Source organism: Podarcis pityusensis (assembly GCF_964106645.2).
Source record: "Podarcis pityusensis genome assembly, chromosome: 15".
NCBI classification, from domain to species: Eukaryota; Metazoa; Chordata; class Lepidosauria; order Squamata; family Lacertidae; genus Podarcis; species Podarcis pityusensis.
In genome coordinates this window covers 25,028,402-25,046,607 of record NC_138040.1, presented here as the reverse complement: position 1 = coordinate 25,046,607, position 18,206 = coordinate 25,028,402, and the positions used below count along the sequence as shown (strand labels likewise).

General features: G+C 46.9%; 2 protein-coding genes across 7 annotated transcripts in view; one reads left to right on the top strand and one right to left on the bottom strand.

The window, feature by feature from the left end:
- The window catches only part of CBL (Cbl proto-oncogene), a 50,044-nt gene extending 36,595 nt beyond the window's left edge, over positions 1–13,449 (top strand). The window contains exons 10-16 of the mRNA XM_080983429.1: positions 2,359–2,490; positions 2,898–3,275; positions 4,472–4,566; positions 5,468–5,623; positions 6,931–7,034; positions 7,389–7,571; positions 9,312–13,449. Coding sequence (XP_080839555.1) covers positions 2,359–2,490; positions 2,898–3,275; positions 4,472–4,566; positions 5,468–5,623; positions 6,931–7,034; positions 7,389–7,571; positions 9,312–9,595 — 1,332 coding nt within the window. The 3' untranslated portion in view covers positions 9,596–13,449. The remainder of the gene's footprint in view (positions 1–2,358; positions 2,491–2,897; positions 3,276–4,471; positions 4,567–5,467; positions 5,624–6,930; positions 7,035–7,388; positions 7,572–9,311) is intronic.
- Positions 13,450–14,278: 829 nt separating this feature from the next.
- Positions 14,279–18,206, bottom strand: part of MCAM (melanoma cell adhesion molecule) — a 56,925-nt gene continuing 52,997 nt past the window's right edge. For 5 of the 6 annotated variants that reach the window (XM_080983498.1, XM_080983496.1, XM_080983497.1 and 2 more), the window contains exons 14-16: positions 18,055–18,196; positions 16,994–17,111; positions 14,279–16,108 (exon numbers count right to left, since the gene is read on the bottom strand). In XM_080983498.1, the coding sequence (XP_080839624.1) occupies positions 16,079–16,108; positions 16,994–17,111; positions 18,055–18,196 (290 nt within the window). In that variant the 3' untranslated portion in view covers positions 14,279–16,078. The remainder of the gene's footprint in view (positions 16,109–16,993; positions 17,112–18,054; positions 18,197–18,206) is intronic. The other variant, XM_080983499.1, reaches the window with a different exon arrangement.

The following is an 18,206-nucleotide window of genomic DNA, read 5'->3' as shown; positions in this document are numbered from 1 at the left end:
ATGAGGCTGTTTTTTTCATACCATCATAGAACTGTGGAGTTGGAAGAGGCCTCACGAGTCGTCTAGTCCAACTGCCTGCAATGGAGAAATCGTAGCTAAAGAATCCCTGCCAAATGGCCATCCAACCTCTGCTTAAAAACTTCCAATGAAACAAGAGCCCATTGCCTTCCGACGGAGACCATCCCACAGTTGAACAGCTCTTACTGTCGGAAAGTTTTCCCAGATGTTTGATTGGAATCTTCTTTCTTGTTATTTGCATCCATTGGTTTGGTCCTGGCCTCTGGAACAGCAGAAAACAAGCTTGCTCCATCCCTCATGTGACAGCCCTTCAGATATTTGAAGATAGCTTATCATATCACCTCTCCAGTTTAAATATACCCAGCTCCTTCAAGCGTTCCTTATAAGGCTTGGTTTGCAGACCCTTGATCATCTTGGTCACCCTCCTCTGCATACCTTTCCGTTTGTCAGTATCCTCCTTCAACTGTGGTGCCCAGAACTAGACGCAGTATACTCCCAGTGGTATCTGACTCAGGCACAATAGAGTGATATCAGTACTTCCTTTGATCTGGACACGATACTTCTGTTGCAGTACAGAACATTAGGGTTTTTTGGCTGCTGCATCACATGGTTGACTCACATTAAGTTTGGGGTTACTGAGACCCCTAGATCCTTTTCACAGGTACTGCTGCCGTCAGTTGTCCCCTATCCTGCATCTGGCTTTTCTGGCCTAAGTGTAGAGCCTTACATTTGTCGCTGTTGAAATTTGTTTTGTTAGTTTTGGCCCAGTTCTTCAATCTGTTAAGGTAATATTGAATCAATCTTCTGAGGTATTGGCTACCTCTCCCTCAATTCTTTCACCCAAGTCTTTTATAAAGGTGTTGAACAACAGAACCTTGCAGCACCCCACTTGCCCCAGTTTTCCAGGATGGCAAGGAACCATTAGTGAGCACTCTTTGGGTTTAGTCAGTCAACCTGCTACAAATCCACCTAACAGTAACATCATCTAGCCCGCATTTTACAAGCTTCTCTGCAAGAATATCATGGGGGACTTTGAAAGCCTTGTACATGAACTCAAGCTATGTACATCCACAGCATTTCCCTGATCCACCAAGCTTCTAACTCTCTCTGTCAGAAAAAAGAAAAAAAAGAAGATTAATAAGATACAGTGGTACCTCAGAACTCGAACATAATCCATTCCAGAAGACCGTTCAACTTCTGAAACGTTCAAGTTCTAAGGCACTGCTTCCGATTGGCCGACAGCTAGGTTTTTGCACAGTGGAAGTCGCGTTGGATGTCCGTGTTCCAAGGAACATTCTAAAACCAGAGCACCTCTGGGTTTTCGGCGTTCAGGAGCCAAAATGTTTGAGAACGGAGCCATTCGAGTTCTGAGGTACCACTGTAATAGGAATAGTTTGTCTTCTTCCTTTTAGCAGCCTTTTGTATTGCTCTGTTTTGTAATTCCATGGTTCTCCCAAGCCCAGTGATTCTCTTGCACATGGATCAAGCTGCTTTTGGCTGTAAATGGATCCATACCTGGAGAAGGTGCTTCTTAACCTTGGCCTACCTTAAAGCAATTTTATAATTGCATATAGACTTCTGGCATTTGGTTTGACTTGTATGTGAACCATGTTGTTCCTTGTTTTGAGCACATATTCATGGCAAGAGACCATTTACACAAGTATTTCCTATTTCTGTGTCAGCTGGGCCTGTGCTCATGATGACAGAGCACGCCATCTAGTGGCTAAATAAAAAAAAAATAGCCAGGTTGAAAATCCAGTGCCTGTTGTTTGGTTATTTAATTTCTATACCACTTAATATATTGAAAGCCTCTCTAAGCAGTGTACAGGAAACCGAAGCAACCACAGATGAATAAAATATTACAAAAATGCACGGTTACAAATAAAAATGTTACGCTGATGCAATGTTACCAATATATAAGAATCTGTACAAATTCATTTTCCTTCTGATACACCTCCCACTCAGCTTCCAGGTTCTCACCCAGAGTCCAAGCAAACTCTCAGCTCACCCCCCCAAAAAAAATCCCACAATGAGAAGAGTTCCTGGAAACAGTGGACATCACCCTTGCCTCTCACTCTACAGTAGATGTGCTTTTCATGGGCAGCCCAAGGTGGGCATGCAGTGTGGTGTGCAGACTTGTTGGTGACAAGTCTATATTCAGAGCATGTTCCTTTAGAAATGAAGTATCAGGGCTGTGGAGAAAATTTGGCGTATCTCTATATGCCCAGCACTGTGTTCAAGGTAAATTGCTAGCTCACAGCCTCAGGCAGTGGGAACTTTGTTATTAACACACACACACCCCAACACCTTTAACCAGGGCCTCCTTTGAAATATTTGCAGGTAGAACGCCCTCCTTCTCCATTTTCAATGGCTCCTCAGGCATCGCTCCCCCCAGTACCTCCCCGATTAGACCTTCTGCAGCAACGAGTGTCCAATCCATCAGGAGCTTCTAGTCCAGGGACCACCTGTAAGGTACAATCTCCACCTGTCTTCTTTTGTAGTGGTGAAAGTAGGAATGACACCTTCCTCTTTCCGAATGGGGTAATCTTCCTTTTATCCGGGGAGATCTGTGTGGAAGCTGTCTCGTGTGTTTCATTATTTTGCTATCTGGACCATCTCTTCCTTGGGTGCAAACCAGGGTACGCATTGGCTTGCCATCTTGACTGGTGTTTGACACTCCTGGCCACCGTACTGATGGATATCGTGTTACTCAGCACAACCATTTAGTGGTGCTTGCCCTCGGGACATGCCGCAGTTTCTTGTTACCCTGCAGTTGCTACCGGGATCAAGTTTTTGTGGGACACCAGGATTCTGATTGCAAGCTTAGACTTCACTTGCCAGCTTTTCCCATCTTACTTACTGGTCTTTGTTTCTCCTAGGCTGCACCCGGCTCCCTCCACAAGGACAAACCTTTGCCGATCCCTCCGACGCATCGAGATCTCCCCCCTCCACCACCTCCGGACAGGCCGCATTCCCTTGGGCCCGAGAGTCGGTCTCAGAGGCGGCCTCTGCCCTGCACTCCAGGAGATTGTCCTACGAGGGACAAGTTACCCCCTGTGCCTTGTAACCGCCAGGGGGACCTCTGGTCGTTGCGGCCGATTCCGAAAGCTCCAGCTGTAGCCCTAAGCCCCAACGAGCCTTGGGCGAGTCGGGAGTTGACGAACCGGCACTCGCTTCCATTCTCGCTGCCTTCTCAGATGGATTCCAGAGCTGACACTCACAGGCTCGGGAGCACTCTCAGCCTGGACACCCCGGCAGTAAGTGCATCTCAGGCCAGCGGCCGTGTTCGTTTTGCACATTCATACGCCCTGCGTGGAAAATTGCTGCTCTGTATTATTCAGACGCGGGTGGCGCTGTGGTCTAAACCACAGAGCCTAGGGCTTGCCGATTGGAAGGTCGGCAGTTCGAATCCCTGCAATGGGGTGAGCTCCCATTGCTTGGTCCCTGCTCCTGCCCACCTAGCAGTTCAAAAGCACGTCAAAGTGCAAGTAGATAAATAGGTACTCCTCCAGTGGGAAGGTAAACGGCGTTTCCGTGCACTGCTCTGGTTCACCAGAAGTGGCTTTGTCATGCTGGCCACATGACCCGGAAGCTGTCTGCGGACAAACGCCAGCTCCCTCGGCCTATAGAGTGAGATGAGCGCACAACCCCAGAGTCGTCCACGACTGGACCTAATGGTCAGGGGTTCCTTTACCTTTATTATTCATTAAGTGTTAGATCAAAGATTTTGGAGGAGGGAATCCAGCTCCTTGCGGCTGACCCTGACCTAGTGAGATCTCACAGAACAATGTTTGCCTGTGAGTTGGTTCATAAACTTAGCTGGAACTCCTCTGGAGGGTGGGGGGGGGGGGTGAATCAGTATCAGTTTTATGCCTTCCCCACCATGTGTGCAGCATAACCAGCAGAGATGTAGGCTGTAGATACTGACATCTCTGGCAGTTGCACTTGAGTTCTTGGAGTGGGCTAGGAAGCAGTGTGCAGAATACTTGTCCACTGAAACCACAGGTACACACTCCCAACAATGACTACTTGGAGCACTACGCAAGAATAATATTTTAGCCACTAAGCCAACTGTTTCTGGTTTGTCCAGAACATCCCTACTGGACTCAGGGAACTGTTTTTTATAATCTCACTGAACCAGCTTCCTAACACTGTATGCTTTACCCATAATAGCAAGCAGCCCATAATAGCAAGCAAGGAAAAAAAGCTTGGGGTTTTTTTTTTACCCCTTGCCCTGCTTGCTTGGTCATATTTTTTTTCCAAGCAAGTTTCCAGACAGTAGCTGTTTCGAAATTGCAAAGCAAGTCTTTCTGACATACGGCCCTTTAGATTGGGTAACAAGCAACCCCTAGGAATTCCTTCTCACCGTGAAAAGGTAAACGTGGGCTGCGTGGGGATGTCTCCCTTTTCTTTCAGACCATCTGCCAGTGCTGGTATTTGATTTGTCTTGCAGAATCAACCTGGCGGGGTCCCAACTGGCTCAGACAGTGAACATTCTAAAATAAAACCTTCTTCTTCTGCCAACGCCATCTACTCTCTTGCTGTAAGGTATGCTCTGGAGCGGGGGCTTCGCCGACAGAAATTTCCTTGAATTGCAGCCAGTGTACAATTGATGTATACCAAGGGTCATCAGTGGGTGCATTTCTGAGATGGATTACTGTACAGTCATACCTCGTGTTGCGTCCGCTTCATGTTGTGTCTTTTCGCGTTATGTCCCGCAGCAACCCAGAAGTACTGGAACAGGTTACTTCCGGGTTTCGCCGCTCATGCATGTGCAGAAGCGCCAAATCAGACACAGCGCTTCGAGTTGCGGGCATTTCGCGTTACGGGCGGGCTTCTGGAATGGATCCCGTCCGTAACACGAGGTACCACTGTATTGTATATGAATGCAGGCCTCCCGCCTTGTTAGTGTCAGCATGTGGATTCTCTTGCATTTGTCACTTACCGTGCTCCCTAGAGGGGTAGGGGGTGGAAATATAAAATAAATAAAGTGCAGGAACTATAGAGTAGATCAGATATTTTACATTAATCTGGCTGAATTGGAGGTTTTAAAGGTTTTTTTATGTTACTCTGTTTATGTTTTTGAGTTATTTCAGTCCCGAAAATCAGTCAAAATGTCCTGAGGACTCCCAGAGTTGTAAATTTATAAACCCGTCTGGAGAGTAGATAGAGCATCGCAACCCTAAAAGGGTGTAAGAAATCAGCTTATTGAAACTGACCCTCCTTCCGCGTTTACCCACGAGGCTCTGAGGCCTCTGCTACCTGACAGATGGCACACCTTGAACCGCCCTGTGTGACACACAACACAGCACAATGTTGCATTCCTAGAATCTGATTTTTGAGCTGGAAGCCCCTTGTTTGACACTTTGTTCTCAGAGAGCCGATTGCTGCTATTTTGTCCTCGTTAGATGTCACCGTTGACTGTGAACCTTCTCGCTCTCTCCTCTAGACCGTTGCTTGTGCCAAAGCTACCGCCTGGAGAGCACTCGGAGAATGATGAAGACACAGAGTACATGTCACCCTCGTCCTTGCCTCTTGTGCCCCCTGGCTCTGCTGTACAAAAACCAGAGGCCAAATTGCCCTTGGAAATGAGTCAAAGCTCACGGTGAGGCGGCCCATTCAGGGCAGTATAAGGGCTCCTCCACAATGGCTGGATTATTTACTTGCTTGCCATTGGGTTTATTTATTTTCCCATTTCTAGATTCCAAAGGCTTTGAGTAAGTTGTGATACTTAAAAGCAACTACTGATAAATTACGGATTTATATCAATACTCCATTTGAGTCCCACCTTGAAAGTTTTGGCATAGCCTTTGAAAGACAGCCCATCACCCAAAAGTTTCTTCGTTATGTCCCTTGATTTATGTAGTATTGCCACCTGCAGCTGAGTTGCTTTGCATCTGGGTGTGGATTCCTTTTGAATGTGCCCAAACAGCTGCTGCAGTGTGAGATTCATAAAATATTTTGAGGCAGCTGTCAGCTCCTCCTCATAAGGATGCAGCCTTCGTTTGCCTTGCTTAAAAATCTTGAGATGCTTTTGGGAAGTTATAAATACAAAAGGATATTAAAGATGTATTATGCCAAAAAAAAAAAAAAAGAAAAAGCTTGACTTAGTTTTGTATGGCAAATGTTTGAAATTCAGTTTTGAATACGACCAAAACAGAGACTTGCCCTGCTAGGGTGATCTAGATCCTTTGGGATGGGGGGAACCTCTGGTCCTCCAGAAGGACGGGACTCCCAACTATCAAGAGTGATGGGAATTGTTGTTCAGCAACAACTGGCAGTCCACAGGTTCTGAAGCTTATTCTGGTGTGGCAAATGCTTGCTCTCCTCACCTCATTTTGTCACTTACTTTTTTAAAGGGTGTGTTGCATTTGTATCTAATGTACAGTCGTACCTTGGATCCCGAACGCCTTGCGAGTTGAACGTTTTGGCTCCCAAATGCCGCAGACCTGGAAGTGAGTGTTCTGGTTTGCGAACGTTCTTCGGAACCCAAACGTCCGATGCAGCTTCCGATTGGCTGCAAGAGCTTCCTGTAGCCAATCGGAAGCCACGCCTTGGTTTCCAAATGTTTTGGAAGTTGAACGGACTTCCGGAACGGATTCCGTTGACTTCCGAGGTACCACTGTATTGATTTTCCATTTCCCAAAAACAACTCAACACGATACACAAAGTTTCTGTGTAGTAGTAGAAAAATACAGAATGGGGCCTTGGTGTAGAAATGTATTTGAAAATATGGTGGTGAGTGATGCTTCAAGGTTTGCGCAATGTGGGGGACAAATGGAGCACAGTTTTGCTAGGTGGTTGGCAGTATGTAGCCCAGATATGTTCTGGGTGCTGATGGCCCTGTCCTCCTGCAGGATCCAGCTGAGTTCCTGAAGCCAATGCCCTTTCTTTTTCTTCTTCTCTGCTCAGAATGTTGGACTGTGACCAGGAAATGGACGGGTGCACCTATGAAGCAATGTTCAACATCCACTCCCAGGCAGCTCCTTCTGGCTCTGAAGCTACCAATATTCCTGGTAAGTTCCCAGAGGAGAAACATCATGATTCAACCAGGAGAAATACCACAGACGAGTCCTCTCACTTTCACAGATGGGATTTTTGTTTTACGTAAGGAAATCAGGGTGTCAGTAAAAGAGAGCCTAATATAAAATAAAAAAGGTGGATGGTGTTTCGCAGCCTGTGGCATTGGGACAAGTTTTGCTTCCCTTCTGTTCGTTGCACTTTCTGATGTTTGTACAACATCCTGTTTTGGGTTTTGGCTGTGGAGTGTCTCCCTTTGAAACGTTTCCACTCAGACGAGGTCTGCCGGAACTGGGGCTGGAGCCAAAGGTGTCTTCCTTGTTTTGTAGTTTCTTGCTTCTTCTTTTAAGATGGAGGGGATGTAGCAGCTGCCAATGCCAGCAACGGCCCCGAGGAGTCAGAGAACGAGGAAGATGGTTATGACGTGCCCAGGCCAGCCCTCCCATTGACTCTGGCTCGCCGCACCCTCTCAGATATCTCCAATGCAACCTCTGCCTTCAGCCGGACCTCTCTGGATGGGGAAATCTTATCAGGTTCGTTGGTTTCATATAGTGTTTCTGTGCTGCTCAACAACAAAAGTTCTTTGGGTGTTTTAAAGCATCAATCAAATAATAAAGTATAAATTTGAGACCACAATACAAAAAGAAAGCATAAAGGTTTAGAATCAATACAGGCAACTTCCATTTACGCATGTTCACGGCACACACACACACGCATCGCCATGAACCCGGAAGTGGCACAAAAAGGGGCAGAAATGGTGTCTAGCAGTCCCACAAACTTTTGCACCAACCTTTGAGGCCTGTGAGGCATTGGAGTTTGAGCAAGGAGGTTTGGAGGAAGCATGTGTGGTAGAATTTGGTGGATGTTTGGTGGTGGTTGTTTATTATTATTATTATTTATTTTATATTGATTGATTGAATTTATATACCGCCCTCTACTCTGAGGTCTCAGGGCGGTTTTTTCCAAGGGTTTTTCAAGGACTTACAGAGGCATTTGCAGGCTTTTTCGATAGTGTTCCCAGTACATGTGACTTCACTTAAATGCATGGTGCCTTGGAACGTAACTCGCGCGTAAATGGGGAGCTTTCTATATAAGCAGTGGAAGATTTTTAACTACATTTTTTAAAATGCAAAAAACCTCCCCCCACTCAAGACTTAATGAGATTAATAATAATAATAATAATAATAATAATGTTTTATATTCATTTATACCCTGCCCATCTGGCTGGGTTTCCCCAGCCACAGATAGGCGCCAGGTAAGCCTTTGTGCAGAAAGCATTCCACCAGCAGGCTGGCATCAGGGCACCCTTTCCATTTTGCTGCATGGTAGGTCTTACAGGCCAGCCCTGTACTCCCCTCTTGCGCAATTCCATGGCTCGTGCACAGTGTCGGGCAGGAGCATCTGCTGTGGTTGACAAGCTGCTCTCCACCTGTTGCCAAGGGGATCTTTTGCACTAGATTTTGATGCTGCAAACCCACCGGTCCCACATCCCAACTTGTGAGAGAGCTGATCCGCAGCCCTTTGTGCTCTGGAGTGAGCTCCGAGAGAGACTTGCGCATGCTTTTCCTCTCTTTGTTTGTAAGAGAGGCTGGGAACTTGGCAGGCAATGCGGTTTTGAGGCGTTCCTTTTTCTTGCACTTTCTCAAGCACTTCTCAGAATGCCTGCAGCACGAAGGCTACTTCTGCTTAACATCAACACACCAGATATGACGCAACCTAAACCACAAAGTTTGCCATTTCTCAACCTCCCGAGGTGGTAAGAGAGGATTAATAGTTCATTTCAGCTGTTGAGGATAACTATTGCGTTGATGCAAGTAGCACCAAATTTAATTGAGTTTTGATTCCAGGTAAAATATGTGACTGTTCCTCTAAGCAATTGACTAAAGTGGTGTATCTCGCCTTGGCTGATGAAGTTAGCGTTTTGCATGTTTTCACTCTTTAGGTTGTGTGTAAATAAAATAGTGCTTTATTGTGTATTAATGCTCCTGAACAAGGGAGACCAGGTTATAAATAAAAGAATTGGCTATCTGGGTGTTCAAGCTGCTGAATATCTGAAATCTGTGAATTTTTCTGCATACAAGGTTGCAATTATATTCAGGTTAACCATAGGATTTAATGGTGAAGAGTTAGGTCTTGTGAAAGAGAAGGATTTCGGCTGCAGATTCCCAGATGTTCAAAGAGCATGAAGCTGAGGCTGTGTGACCTTTAAGAAGTACCTGTCCTCCTGCCCCTGCCCCCCCGCTCCCCAAATCATATGCTTCTTTCTCTTCCAGGTTTGTCTGATGGCTCCCAGGTCCCAGAGCGGCCTCCGAAGCCTTTGCCCCGGAGGATAAACTCTGAACGCAAAGCAGGCAGCTGCCTGCAAGCTGGTGGAGCAGGGCCGGCCCCTGCTCCCTCCCCGCAGCTCTCCAGCGAGATTGAGAACCTCATGAGCCAAGGCTACTCATATCAGGACATCCAGAAAGCCCTCGTCATTGCCCATAACAATATCGACATGGCCAAAAATATTCTGCGGGAGTTTGTCTCCGTCTCCTCCCCCGCTCACCTAGCCACATAGCACACATCCCCTTGGCCCTGCCTGGGACACCCCTGCGCATCCAACCTGCCTGGGCAGTCTCCTGCCCAGCTTCTACCTAGAGGAGGCAATGGGCTCCGCGAGAGACTTCCTGCGAAGGCAGGCTTGCCTCGACAGAGAGTAATCGGTCATCAGGGTTTCATGCGATTCCAGGTTTCCAAGCAAACAGAACGAAACGGAGCAGATAGGTGCGTCCTCTCCAGTCTGTGTGTGTTTTTGGAGTCCCTCCCCTCTTGGCCCCTCCCTCCCGCACGTCCTCATTGGAGGGGGCGGTTGTGTCGCTTTGGAAAGACCTCTTGGTTCCTGTGCTGGTGGACAAGGGGGCGGGAGCGGAAGGGCGTTTGCCGGGGTGTCTTGTGTCGTGCTGTGAATTAAAAGGGGATGCCAGTCTGTCGAATGGCATCTCCACCTTTCTTGTGGCGTGCCCTCCTGTGGTTCAGGGTACTGAATCGGGGCCTCTTTGCTGCTGTATGTTTTGGCTCAGGCTTTTTAGACCACCTGTTACCGGGTACAGATTCTCGACTAAGGAAGTGGTTTTGGTAGCTTCCTTCTGCTACAACACCCTCCCTCTCTCCCCCCACAACTCCCCCAAATGTTCTCCTTGTTCCCTTTCTACATCTCCAGTCATTTCTGGCTCCTCCTCGGTCTGAGTCAGGCGTCTCCTGTTGCCAGCATTAACCTGACGCACACTGGATTTTAAGGCATTGGAGATGCAAGACTTCTTGCCTGCGCTCGGGCTGGTGCGATGATTGGATGTAGCTGTGCGCCCCCCAGCTCCAAGCATTCTGTGCTGTCCTGCTTTTACGTAATCGAGGCTGTTGAGGACTGGAGCAGCTGCCCTTTAACACACCCAGAGCTGCTGCTTGGTCAACGTGGCATGTCATCTTTGTAGCATCTACAAGTCCCGTGGCCATGGATCCATTATTTCCTTTCACTTCCTGTGGATGAGAGTTAACTGTGCTGGATTACTTATGCATTGATGTGGGCAGCTGCATCCAGCATCTGTGGAAATAATTTTTGACCAGCTCAGCAGTCAAAATGCAACAACTCCCTGCAGGGCTTTTGTGAAAGGGGATGATTTCTCCCCCTGCCTCCTTCGCTCTGCTTGTTGCATTTTTCTTTTTAAAGTTCAGGTTCTTTTGACAAACAAGTCAAAAGAAACCATTAACGGGAGGGGAGGAAAAGAAGAGTGTGGCTTCTGAATGTTGCCCTTGTTTGGGCAGGCTAATGGAGGTTTAGAAAGATGAATTTGGACCTTGATGGACACTGTCTGGCTGATGGACAGCAGGCAACCTGAATTTAGAGGACGCCTTCCCTCTTCCATCCTCTTCCTCAAGCCTTCACTACAGTCTCCCAATTACAGCATTAGTCATGTGAAAATTTATATCTCAAAACAAGTTGCATGTTTGGTTTCCCCTGCAGTTGCCCTGTTTAAATAGGCCTGGTTCCTCTGCCCCAGATAAGGATACTAAGACTTTCCCCCCAGAAGAGGGGGGGGGGCATAGAAAGAGGCTGCTTATCTTGTGTTTCTCTCTAAATGGGCAGCCTTGCTTGTCCACGAGTGCTTGGATCCCTGGGGAATAACTGCAGAGGATGTCAGAGATGGCACCTGGTTGTGCAGGTACCGTGGATGCACCTACCTGGCACTTTGTTGTCAGCAGTGCTGTTTGAATGACACACTATGAAGATTTGAAGACTGGCAGGAGTTTGCTGTTGCCTGCAGTGGTCCAAAAGCAGAATTGTTGACCTGGCAGCTGTGGCCCTTCTCTTGCTGCCCAGAGAAAGAGTTGTCAGTTGCCAACACCTCACAGAGGCTTCAGAAGCCCCCTCCATACATGGGACGGGCAGTGGCAATGTCGGTCTGATCTTGCTGCTTTCATGTGAAACACTGTGAAGATGATTACCTAGGAGTGCATTTTGAATAACTTGATAGCATTTAGGAGCAGGTGAGCAGAGGGTCTTTGCAACAACTGCAGAGTATAGAGTTGTGGCCAGGCAGTTTAGGAACCAAGGGGGCTGTGCAATTTCAGAGTGTGAAATGTTGGAGCAACCACTGGACGCTCCTCTTGGATATTTCTTCCCACATCCGGGCCACGAACTCCACATCAGTTTTGGAGACTAGTTTGGTGAGGACTAGCTCTTTGCAAAGCTGATTTCCTAGTCCGCTGGAGAAGCTGTTGGCATAGCACTGGAAACTCGGTTGCAGTCAGCCTTAATCTCCCCCTTTGTGCAAAGCGGCAGCACCAACTTGCCTTTGCAGATGGGCCTCTGCAGATGCTCTCCACGCCCTGAGCAGGGCCATCCTCGTTTTGGGACGCCTTCTGCCAGACAGGAACACTCCACATACTATAGCTGACTGGACTTTACTGCATGTCTCCTTTTTGTCCGCTTCTTGTGTCTTACATTTACATGAGAACTTTTAAAGTGGCTCTTTCTCCTCGAACCACATGAATGTCTTTGTTTGCAAGCACAAGGGAGGCAGAGCGAAAAACGCTTCCTGGGGTGTGTTCCCTGCTGCTTTTAAAATTTTTACCTTATTATGTTTCCCCCCTGTGTCTCTTAATCTTTAAAAAAAGAAAAAAAGGTTGACTTATTTTACTTAAAAGCCAAATGTATAGTGCCTTTTGATGGGGGAAATGCTCTATCTCTAATCTTGCATCTGAAGAAGAGACAGATTTAAAACTTGACCAGGGAAATCCATGGAGCTGCTCCTTGGAAGGAGAAAGCTGTCGCCCCAAAGCTAACATAGTGGTGTGTTTGTTTTTGTGTGTGTGTTGTTCAGCCTGAACAGGTTTTCTCTACCTTAGTCCTTAGTGTTGGGGAGTTGTTCGTATTGCTGGCTGCCCTAAGCTTGAAGGCAGTAATAGCGCAACTCCGACGCAGGATTTTGACACAACCAGTGTGGGTCACCCAAAATATCCCAGTTTGTCACCCCCCGTCCCCGTCCTTTTTCTTTTTAAAAACAAATGAGGCTTAAGACTGGAAGCAAAATACAGCTGCACCTCCAGGCACATGTGCCAAGTTTCCTGTCAACTTCTGAACCTCTCTGTGTGGGGGGATGGAGTGCAATCTTCTGGGATCGTCTGTTGAGGCTCCAGTCAATTCCCCCACATAGTTTTGCAAGGAGTTTCCTGTGGATTTTGCCCTGAAGTATTAAATGTCCAGTGCCTGTTCAATTTGCAGCGTCCGTTTTGCAAATGCTGCCTCCCCCATCTTAGAGCTGCATATGCATTTGGGGTATGGGTGTGCGGCTTTACGAATGTCACTTCTAGTAGCCAATTTTGGAGCAGTGCAACTTGCCATCGGCGGCCCTGTTAGCTCACTGATGTACAACCGCTGCTCTCGTGACTAAAACTGCAAGGCGGGGCTAGGAAAGCTGAAATGCTTAATGGATAAATTACCTTTGAGTGGGAGAGAGAGGTTATTAGTAGCTTTATTTCTCCTGAAGGTTGAGAACCAATTTTAATATCAGTGTTAAAAAATAAATGAATTCAGATTTTCACTGACTATTTTAAAAGTTATAATAATGTCATTAATATAAAAAAATATATTAGCAGTATTTAATCCTTTCAGACCTGTAAAGAATAAGAACAGAAGGTAAATATTCTTACAGAGTAGCTGAGCTTTAAGGTTCATTTGGTCTAAAGTCCTCATTTTGTTCTGCAAAATGCATTGTTAATGTTTTTAGAGGTTATACTAATGTTATTTATTTTTTATTTTTCATTCTTGTAAGCTGCCCACGAAAGAGCTTGTGGAGGATTTAGGGTATTTCATGTGTGTCAGTAAAATAAAAAAACAAAGTTTTATTTTTAAATAAATTTCTTTGTTGTAGCATATTGCTTCTGTTGTGTCATTTGCAACTCCAGTGAAATTGGGCCTCTTATCCCAGTAAGTTTTACGTGTACTCAAACTTCACAAAAGTGTAGACTCTGGCTGTCGCCCTGGAACTGATGCTCCTCGCTTAGGATCTCTGCTCACATTCCATCCAAGTCAGAGCTCTGCTTCTAGGTGTGGGTCGTATGTTGATTTGGTGTATTGCTCAAAAAATATTATCGTGCAGTTGGGAAACCTGTGATCCCCCCAGATGATGTTGGACAATGACTCCCATCCTCTTGGGAATCATAGAACTGTAGAGTTGGAAGGGACCCTGAGAGTAATCTAGTCTACTCCCTTGCAAGTTTAACAGCATATGAAATACTGCAGAAATAAGGACTAAACTCCAGCATTCTAGTGACCTTTGCCTTTTCTGTAAGCTGGCACCCTTAAGTCAATGAAAGATAAGGCTTTCATTGGGACAGTGTTTGTGGGCAGGGCCAAATGCCTTCTGCAATTTTTCCTATCTGAATTCTTGCCCCTATCAGCCTGAGAGGAGGATTACAATTCCTTCCCTTGCCCACAGAACCTGGTTTCACCTACGATTGTGACAGAACTCCCACCCACCTATACAGAAATGCCAGGCAAACATTGCTTACATTGATAGAAGTGGAGAGGGGAAGATGGATGTTTAAAATGAACTAATGTTCAGCAAGAATTTTTAGACACAATACGTCATGTTACCTGCTAATCCATGCTGTGTGAAACAGGTTTTTTAAACTTTTAAGTGCTTTACAGTGACTGATGCTTTCTCCTTGCCATGTATTCCATTCATTAGGAAAGAGCCAATGCTTGAAGACTTTAGCTTTTTATTTTTCATATACATATATATATATATAAACCCTGCAACTCAGACACTCTTAAATTTACACACATCAACAAAAATATATAACAAAAGCATTTTTTGTTTGTTTGCTAATTTTATAGCTTACACGGAAAGCGCAACACCCCCTTCTTCCCCCCGTTTTTGGTTGATGAGTTTGCACTTTTTAACCACTCGGAAAACAAAGTGTCTAAAGCAAAACCTTAACTGTTTTACCCAGTTTGTGTTGAAAGCTGTTCACTTCGCTTTGAAGGGAATGGAAAACCGAACTCTGCAGGAAGTAATTTTGTATGGAAGCAGCTAGCTACAGTATTTCTGTCTGGTGTCCATTTAGAATTCTGGGGTGTGGACAGAGAAGCAGAAAGCTTTTCTTAGGCACTGGACCAGCATGGTGAAATAGGTCATCCTGTAATACTTCCTGGCATGTTTAAGGACGAAGAGAGTTGTCATCAGCACCTGCTTTGAAGGCTGCATGACAATTTCATTTTGGTACAGGCACCAGCTTCCTTCACATTTTCCGTGTGTCACCTGCTGCTGCTGCTGCTATCAGAGCAGAGCAATTCAAGATGAATTTCAGTGCACTCGATCTGTTAGCACAAGAATGTACACTTCTCTCTTCCTTACCCCCTCATCTGCCCTACTCTGAAGGGTTGAGAAAACAGATTTTTGGGGGGGGGGGAGGACCACCAGGGAGGAAGCATAAATCCTTGTGCTAACAGAGCAGGTTCCTTGGTGCTACACTGAAATAAAACCCAAAATAATTGTAGAAAACTACCTCATGTGCTTAACACCCTATTTTAGTGCCTTGTTTCTCCTCCTGTGGCCTAAGGAGAGGCAGGACTTCCAAAGACTGGCAAGTGTGTCACCTGCAGCAAGGTAACCCAGAAGATCTGCAGAAAGGTTTTTTTTGGGGGGGGCAGAAGGGACAATAACCTACGTTCTCGGGTAAAAACAAGTGTGACTATACAGTGTTTGTACAAAAAGAGACTTTATTCCTATCATAACATCTGAAGTGCAGAGAGAACCACCTCTCTGTACAGTTATCCTTTATATTAAATTGGAAGTAAGCAGCACTGACTTCAATGAGTGAGTCCCTAGTGAGTGTCCTTAAGACTTCTTACCTCCATTCCCACACCACCCTCTGCCGTTTTGAGGGCTAGGGCTTCTGAAGCTGATTCCTTCAGCACCTTGCTGCGAAGAACAGCAACAGTTCAAGGAACAGCTGAGGCAACTCTGGCTTTCCACAAGTATTCTACATGCCAGACGGAGCCAAACCCATCACACACACGCCATTCTCCAATCCTGTCTATATGGTAAGATTTTTAAGTTTTCTTCTCCAATTTACCAAGTCTCTAAAAAAAAAAAAAAAAATCTCCAACCAATTCAGCTCAGCAAGCGCTTCGCTGATATAAATTTTTCTTTTCTTTTCTTTTACAAACTGACTGAAGCCCCATACAATTATGGTAGACTATATGTTCCTCTACCTGCCCCCGCTCAACCCCCCCCTTAACATGGATCCTTTAAAGGGAGTCATTTTTAAACTAAGACTCCCCCTTTTTTTGGTCTGAAAACTGCTGATTTGCTTCAGCTGCTTTGTCCTTCAAAAACCTGAGGGTGAGGTTGCAAAGTATTAATTGCTGTGGAGCCATCTTGTGCCTTATTTGCTGCTGCTGTGCGTCTGAAAGACTATGACCAGGGGAGCAAGAGGGGTGGAGGCATCGAGAAGGAACAGGAGAAATCTTCAAAGGGGCGCAGCTGTCTCTCCTTTCTCAGTTCCTCAAATCGATGTATTTCTCTCCCTTTTTAAAGCAGCAAAAGAAAAAAACAGAGTTACATTGTGATTATGGCCCAGTAAAATACAAGCACACCCACTTCTGTTGCCCTGTGGTGTGAGGTAAGATGATGGCAGCCGTTCTGAATGAGATTGCGTGACTGGCTTGGAGGCACAGTAAAAAATAAAAAAGCACATGCAGGACCATTTTTCTGTTTGGAATAGAGAAGCTCCTCTGGCTAGACTGCAGGAGAGAGGCAGGAAAAGCCCTCCCATAGGTGGTTGCTTATAGAAAAGCTGAAGGGAAGAGAGAATGGGGCTGCATGCACACTGTCCACATGGAACACGAAAGCTGCTTGATGGGAAGCTGGCAGGAGGGGCACCTGCCAAACGCAGGGAGCAGCAGGGGCTGAAGTTGCTGGATCAGGGAGACCTAAGGGGACGGGCAGAGGGGCATCTGCTGACACTAAGAAACCCACTTTTGGCCCATGCTAAAAGGTATGGGGGAAAAGCAAGAGCTGTACCCCTTATGCAGAGACACAGGCTCTTCCTGCTTGGACGTCTCAGCAGTGGAAAATGCTAAGCTTCCCCCGTTCAGTTCACTATCACACTTTAAGAAGCAGTGGTGGGCTTCCTAACGTAACCACAGCACATTCAGGAGTGGGAGTGGGGGGCAGAAGGGCATAGCAGCTGGGCCAATCTACACCATGGGTTACAAACCCCCCCCCCCGAACATCATTTTTTTCTTTAAAATGAATGGATAGCACGGGCCAACAGCCATTTGTGCAACCCAAGAAGGTGGATTTGGGGAAGGATGACACATTGCATCAAAAACAACGCATACACCATATCTGGGTCCTCTGAAGCATCGCCTCTGCAAGCCGCCGCTGCTAGTCATGGCGAACTGGCCTACCTGGTCACCTGCCGATCTCTTCTCACCGTTGGCGCCCTGCAGGAGCCCCGCCTCTTCAGGAAGTTTATCTGACTTAACTTCAACTACAATCTCGTCTTTATGCGCTTCGGGCTTTGTGCTAGGGAGGAGGGAGGGTAACAGTGTTGAGACGCATCCCTGCGGAGTGGGTGGGCTGCAGGCTGGGACAGAACACCAGTTCCCGGGGGGCTTATCATTTAGCTCCTCTGGGTCCAGCAGAGGCTTGAGCTAGGCAAGTGCTTCAAGGGAGTGGAAGGGAACCCCATCACAGACCTTGTCCCTGCTGGAGTCTCTGGCCAGCTTCGGAGGCGCTTATAAAGCTTGCAAAGGATGCGGGTGGCGCTGTGGGTTCAAGCACAGAGCCTAGGACTTGCCAATCAGAAGGTTGGCGGTTCGAATCCCCGCAACGGGGTGAGCTCCCGTTGCTTGGTCCCTGCTCCTGCCAACCTAGCAGTTCGAAACCACGTCAAAGTGCAAGTAGATAAATAGGTACCACTCCAGCGGGAAGGTAAATGGCGTTTCCGTGCACTGCTCTGGTTTGCCAGAAGCGGCTTAGTCATACTGGCTACATGACCTGGAAGCTGTATGCCGGCTCCCTCGCCCAATAAAGCGAGATGAGCGCTGCAACCCCAGAGTCAGCCACAACTGGACCTAATGGTCAGGGGTCCCTTTACCTCTATAAAGCTTGCAAAGCACTATTTGACCAGTGACTTGGGTGGGACAGAAGTCAGAAAGGCGTAATCTCATGGCCAAGGGCAAATGTCTTCTGCCTGCAGCCATCACCGATCAAGCTTTATGTGTCAGAGGAGCTGCTCCGCCCCTAAGGCTGCTGAGTTGGAAATGACGTTGCAAAGGGCCTAGTGGGCAACAGCAGTTCAAGGTCCACCCCACTTCCTCCCTCCCATGGGATCAGAAGAAGCGCGCTGCTTGGTGCAAGGAGACTGGGAGGGGGCAGGAAGGGAAGAAGCGTGGTCTCTGGTAGATGGATGAGAGGGAAGGAGGGAGGCACCCAAAAGGCTGCAAGGAAAGGTGTGTGTGCTTACATCTCTTGTTTGCCTGAGCGGCCACAGGTGAGCTTCCCTTTCTTGTGCAGGAAGTAAAGGACGGCGCCCAGGACAGCAATTGCCAGGATGCAGATGACAACGGCCACAATGATCACACCTTTGCTCTCCTGTGCTGTCTGCTCTGCTCGGGG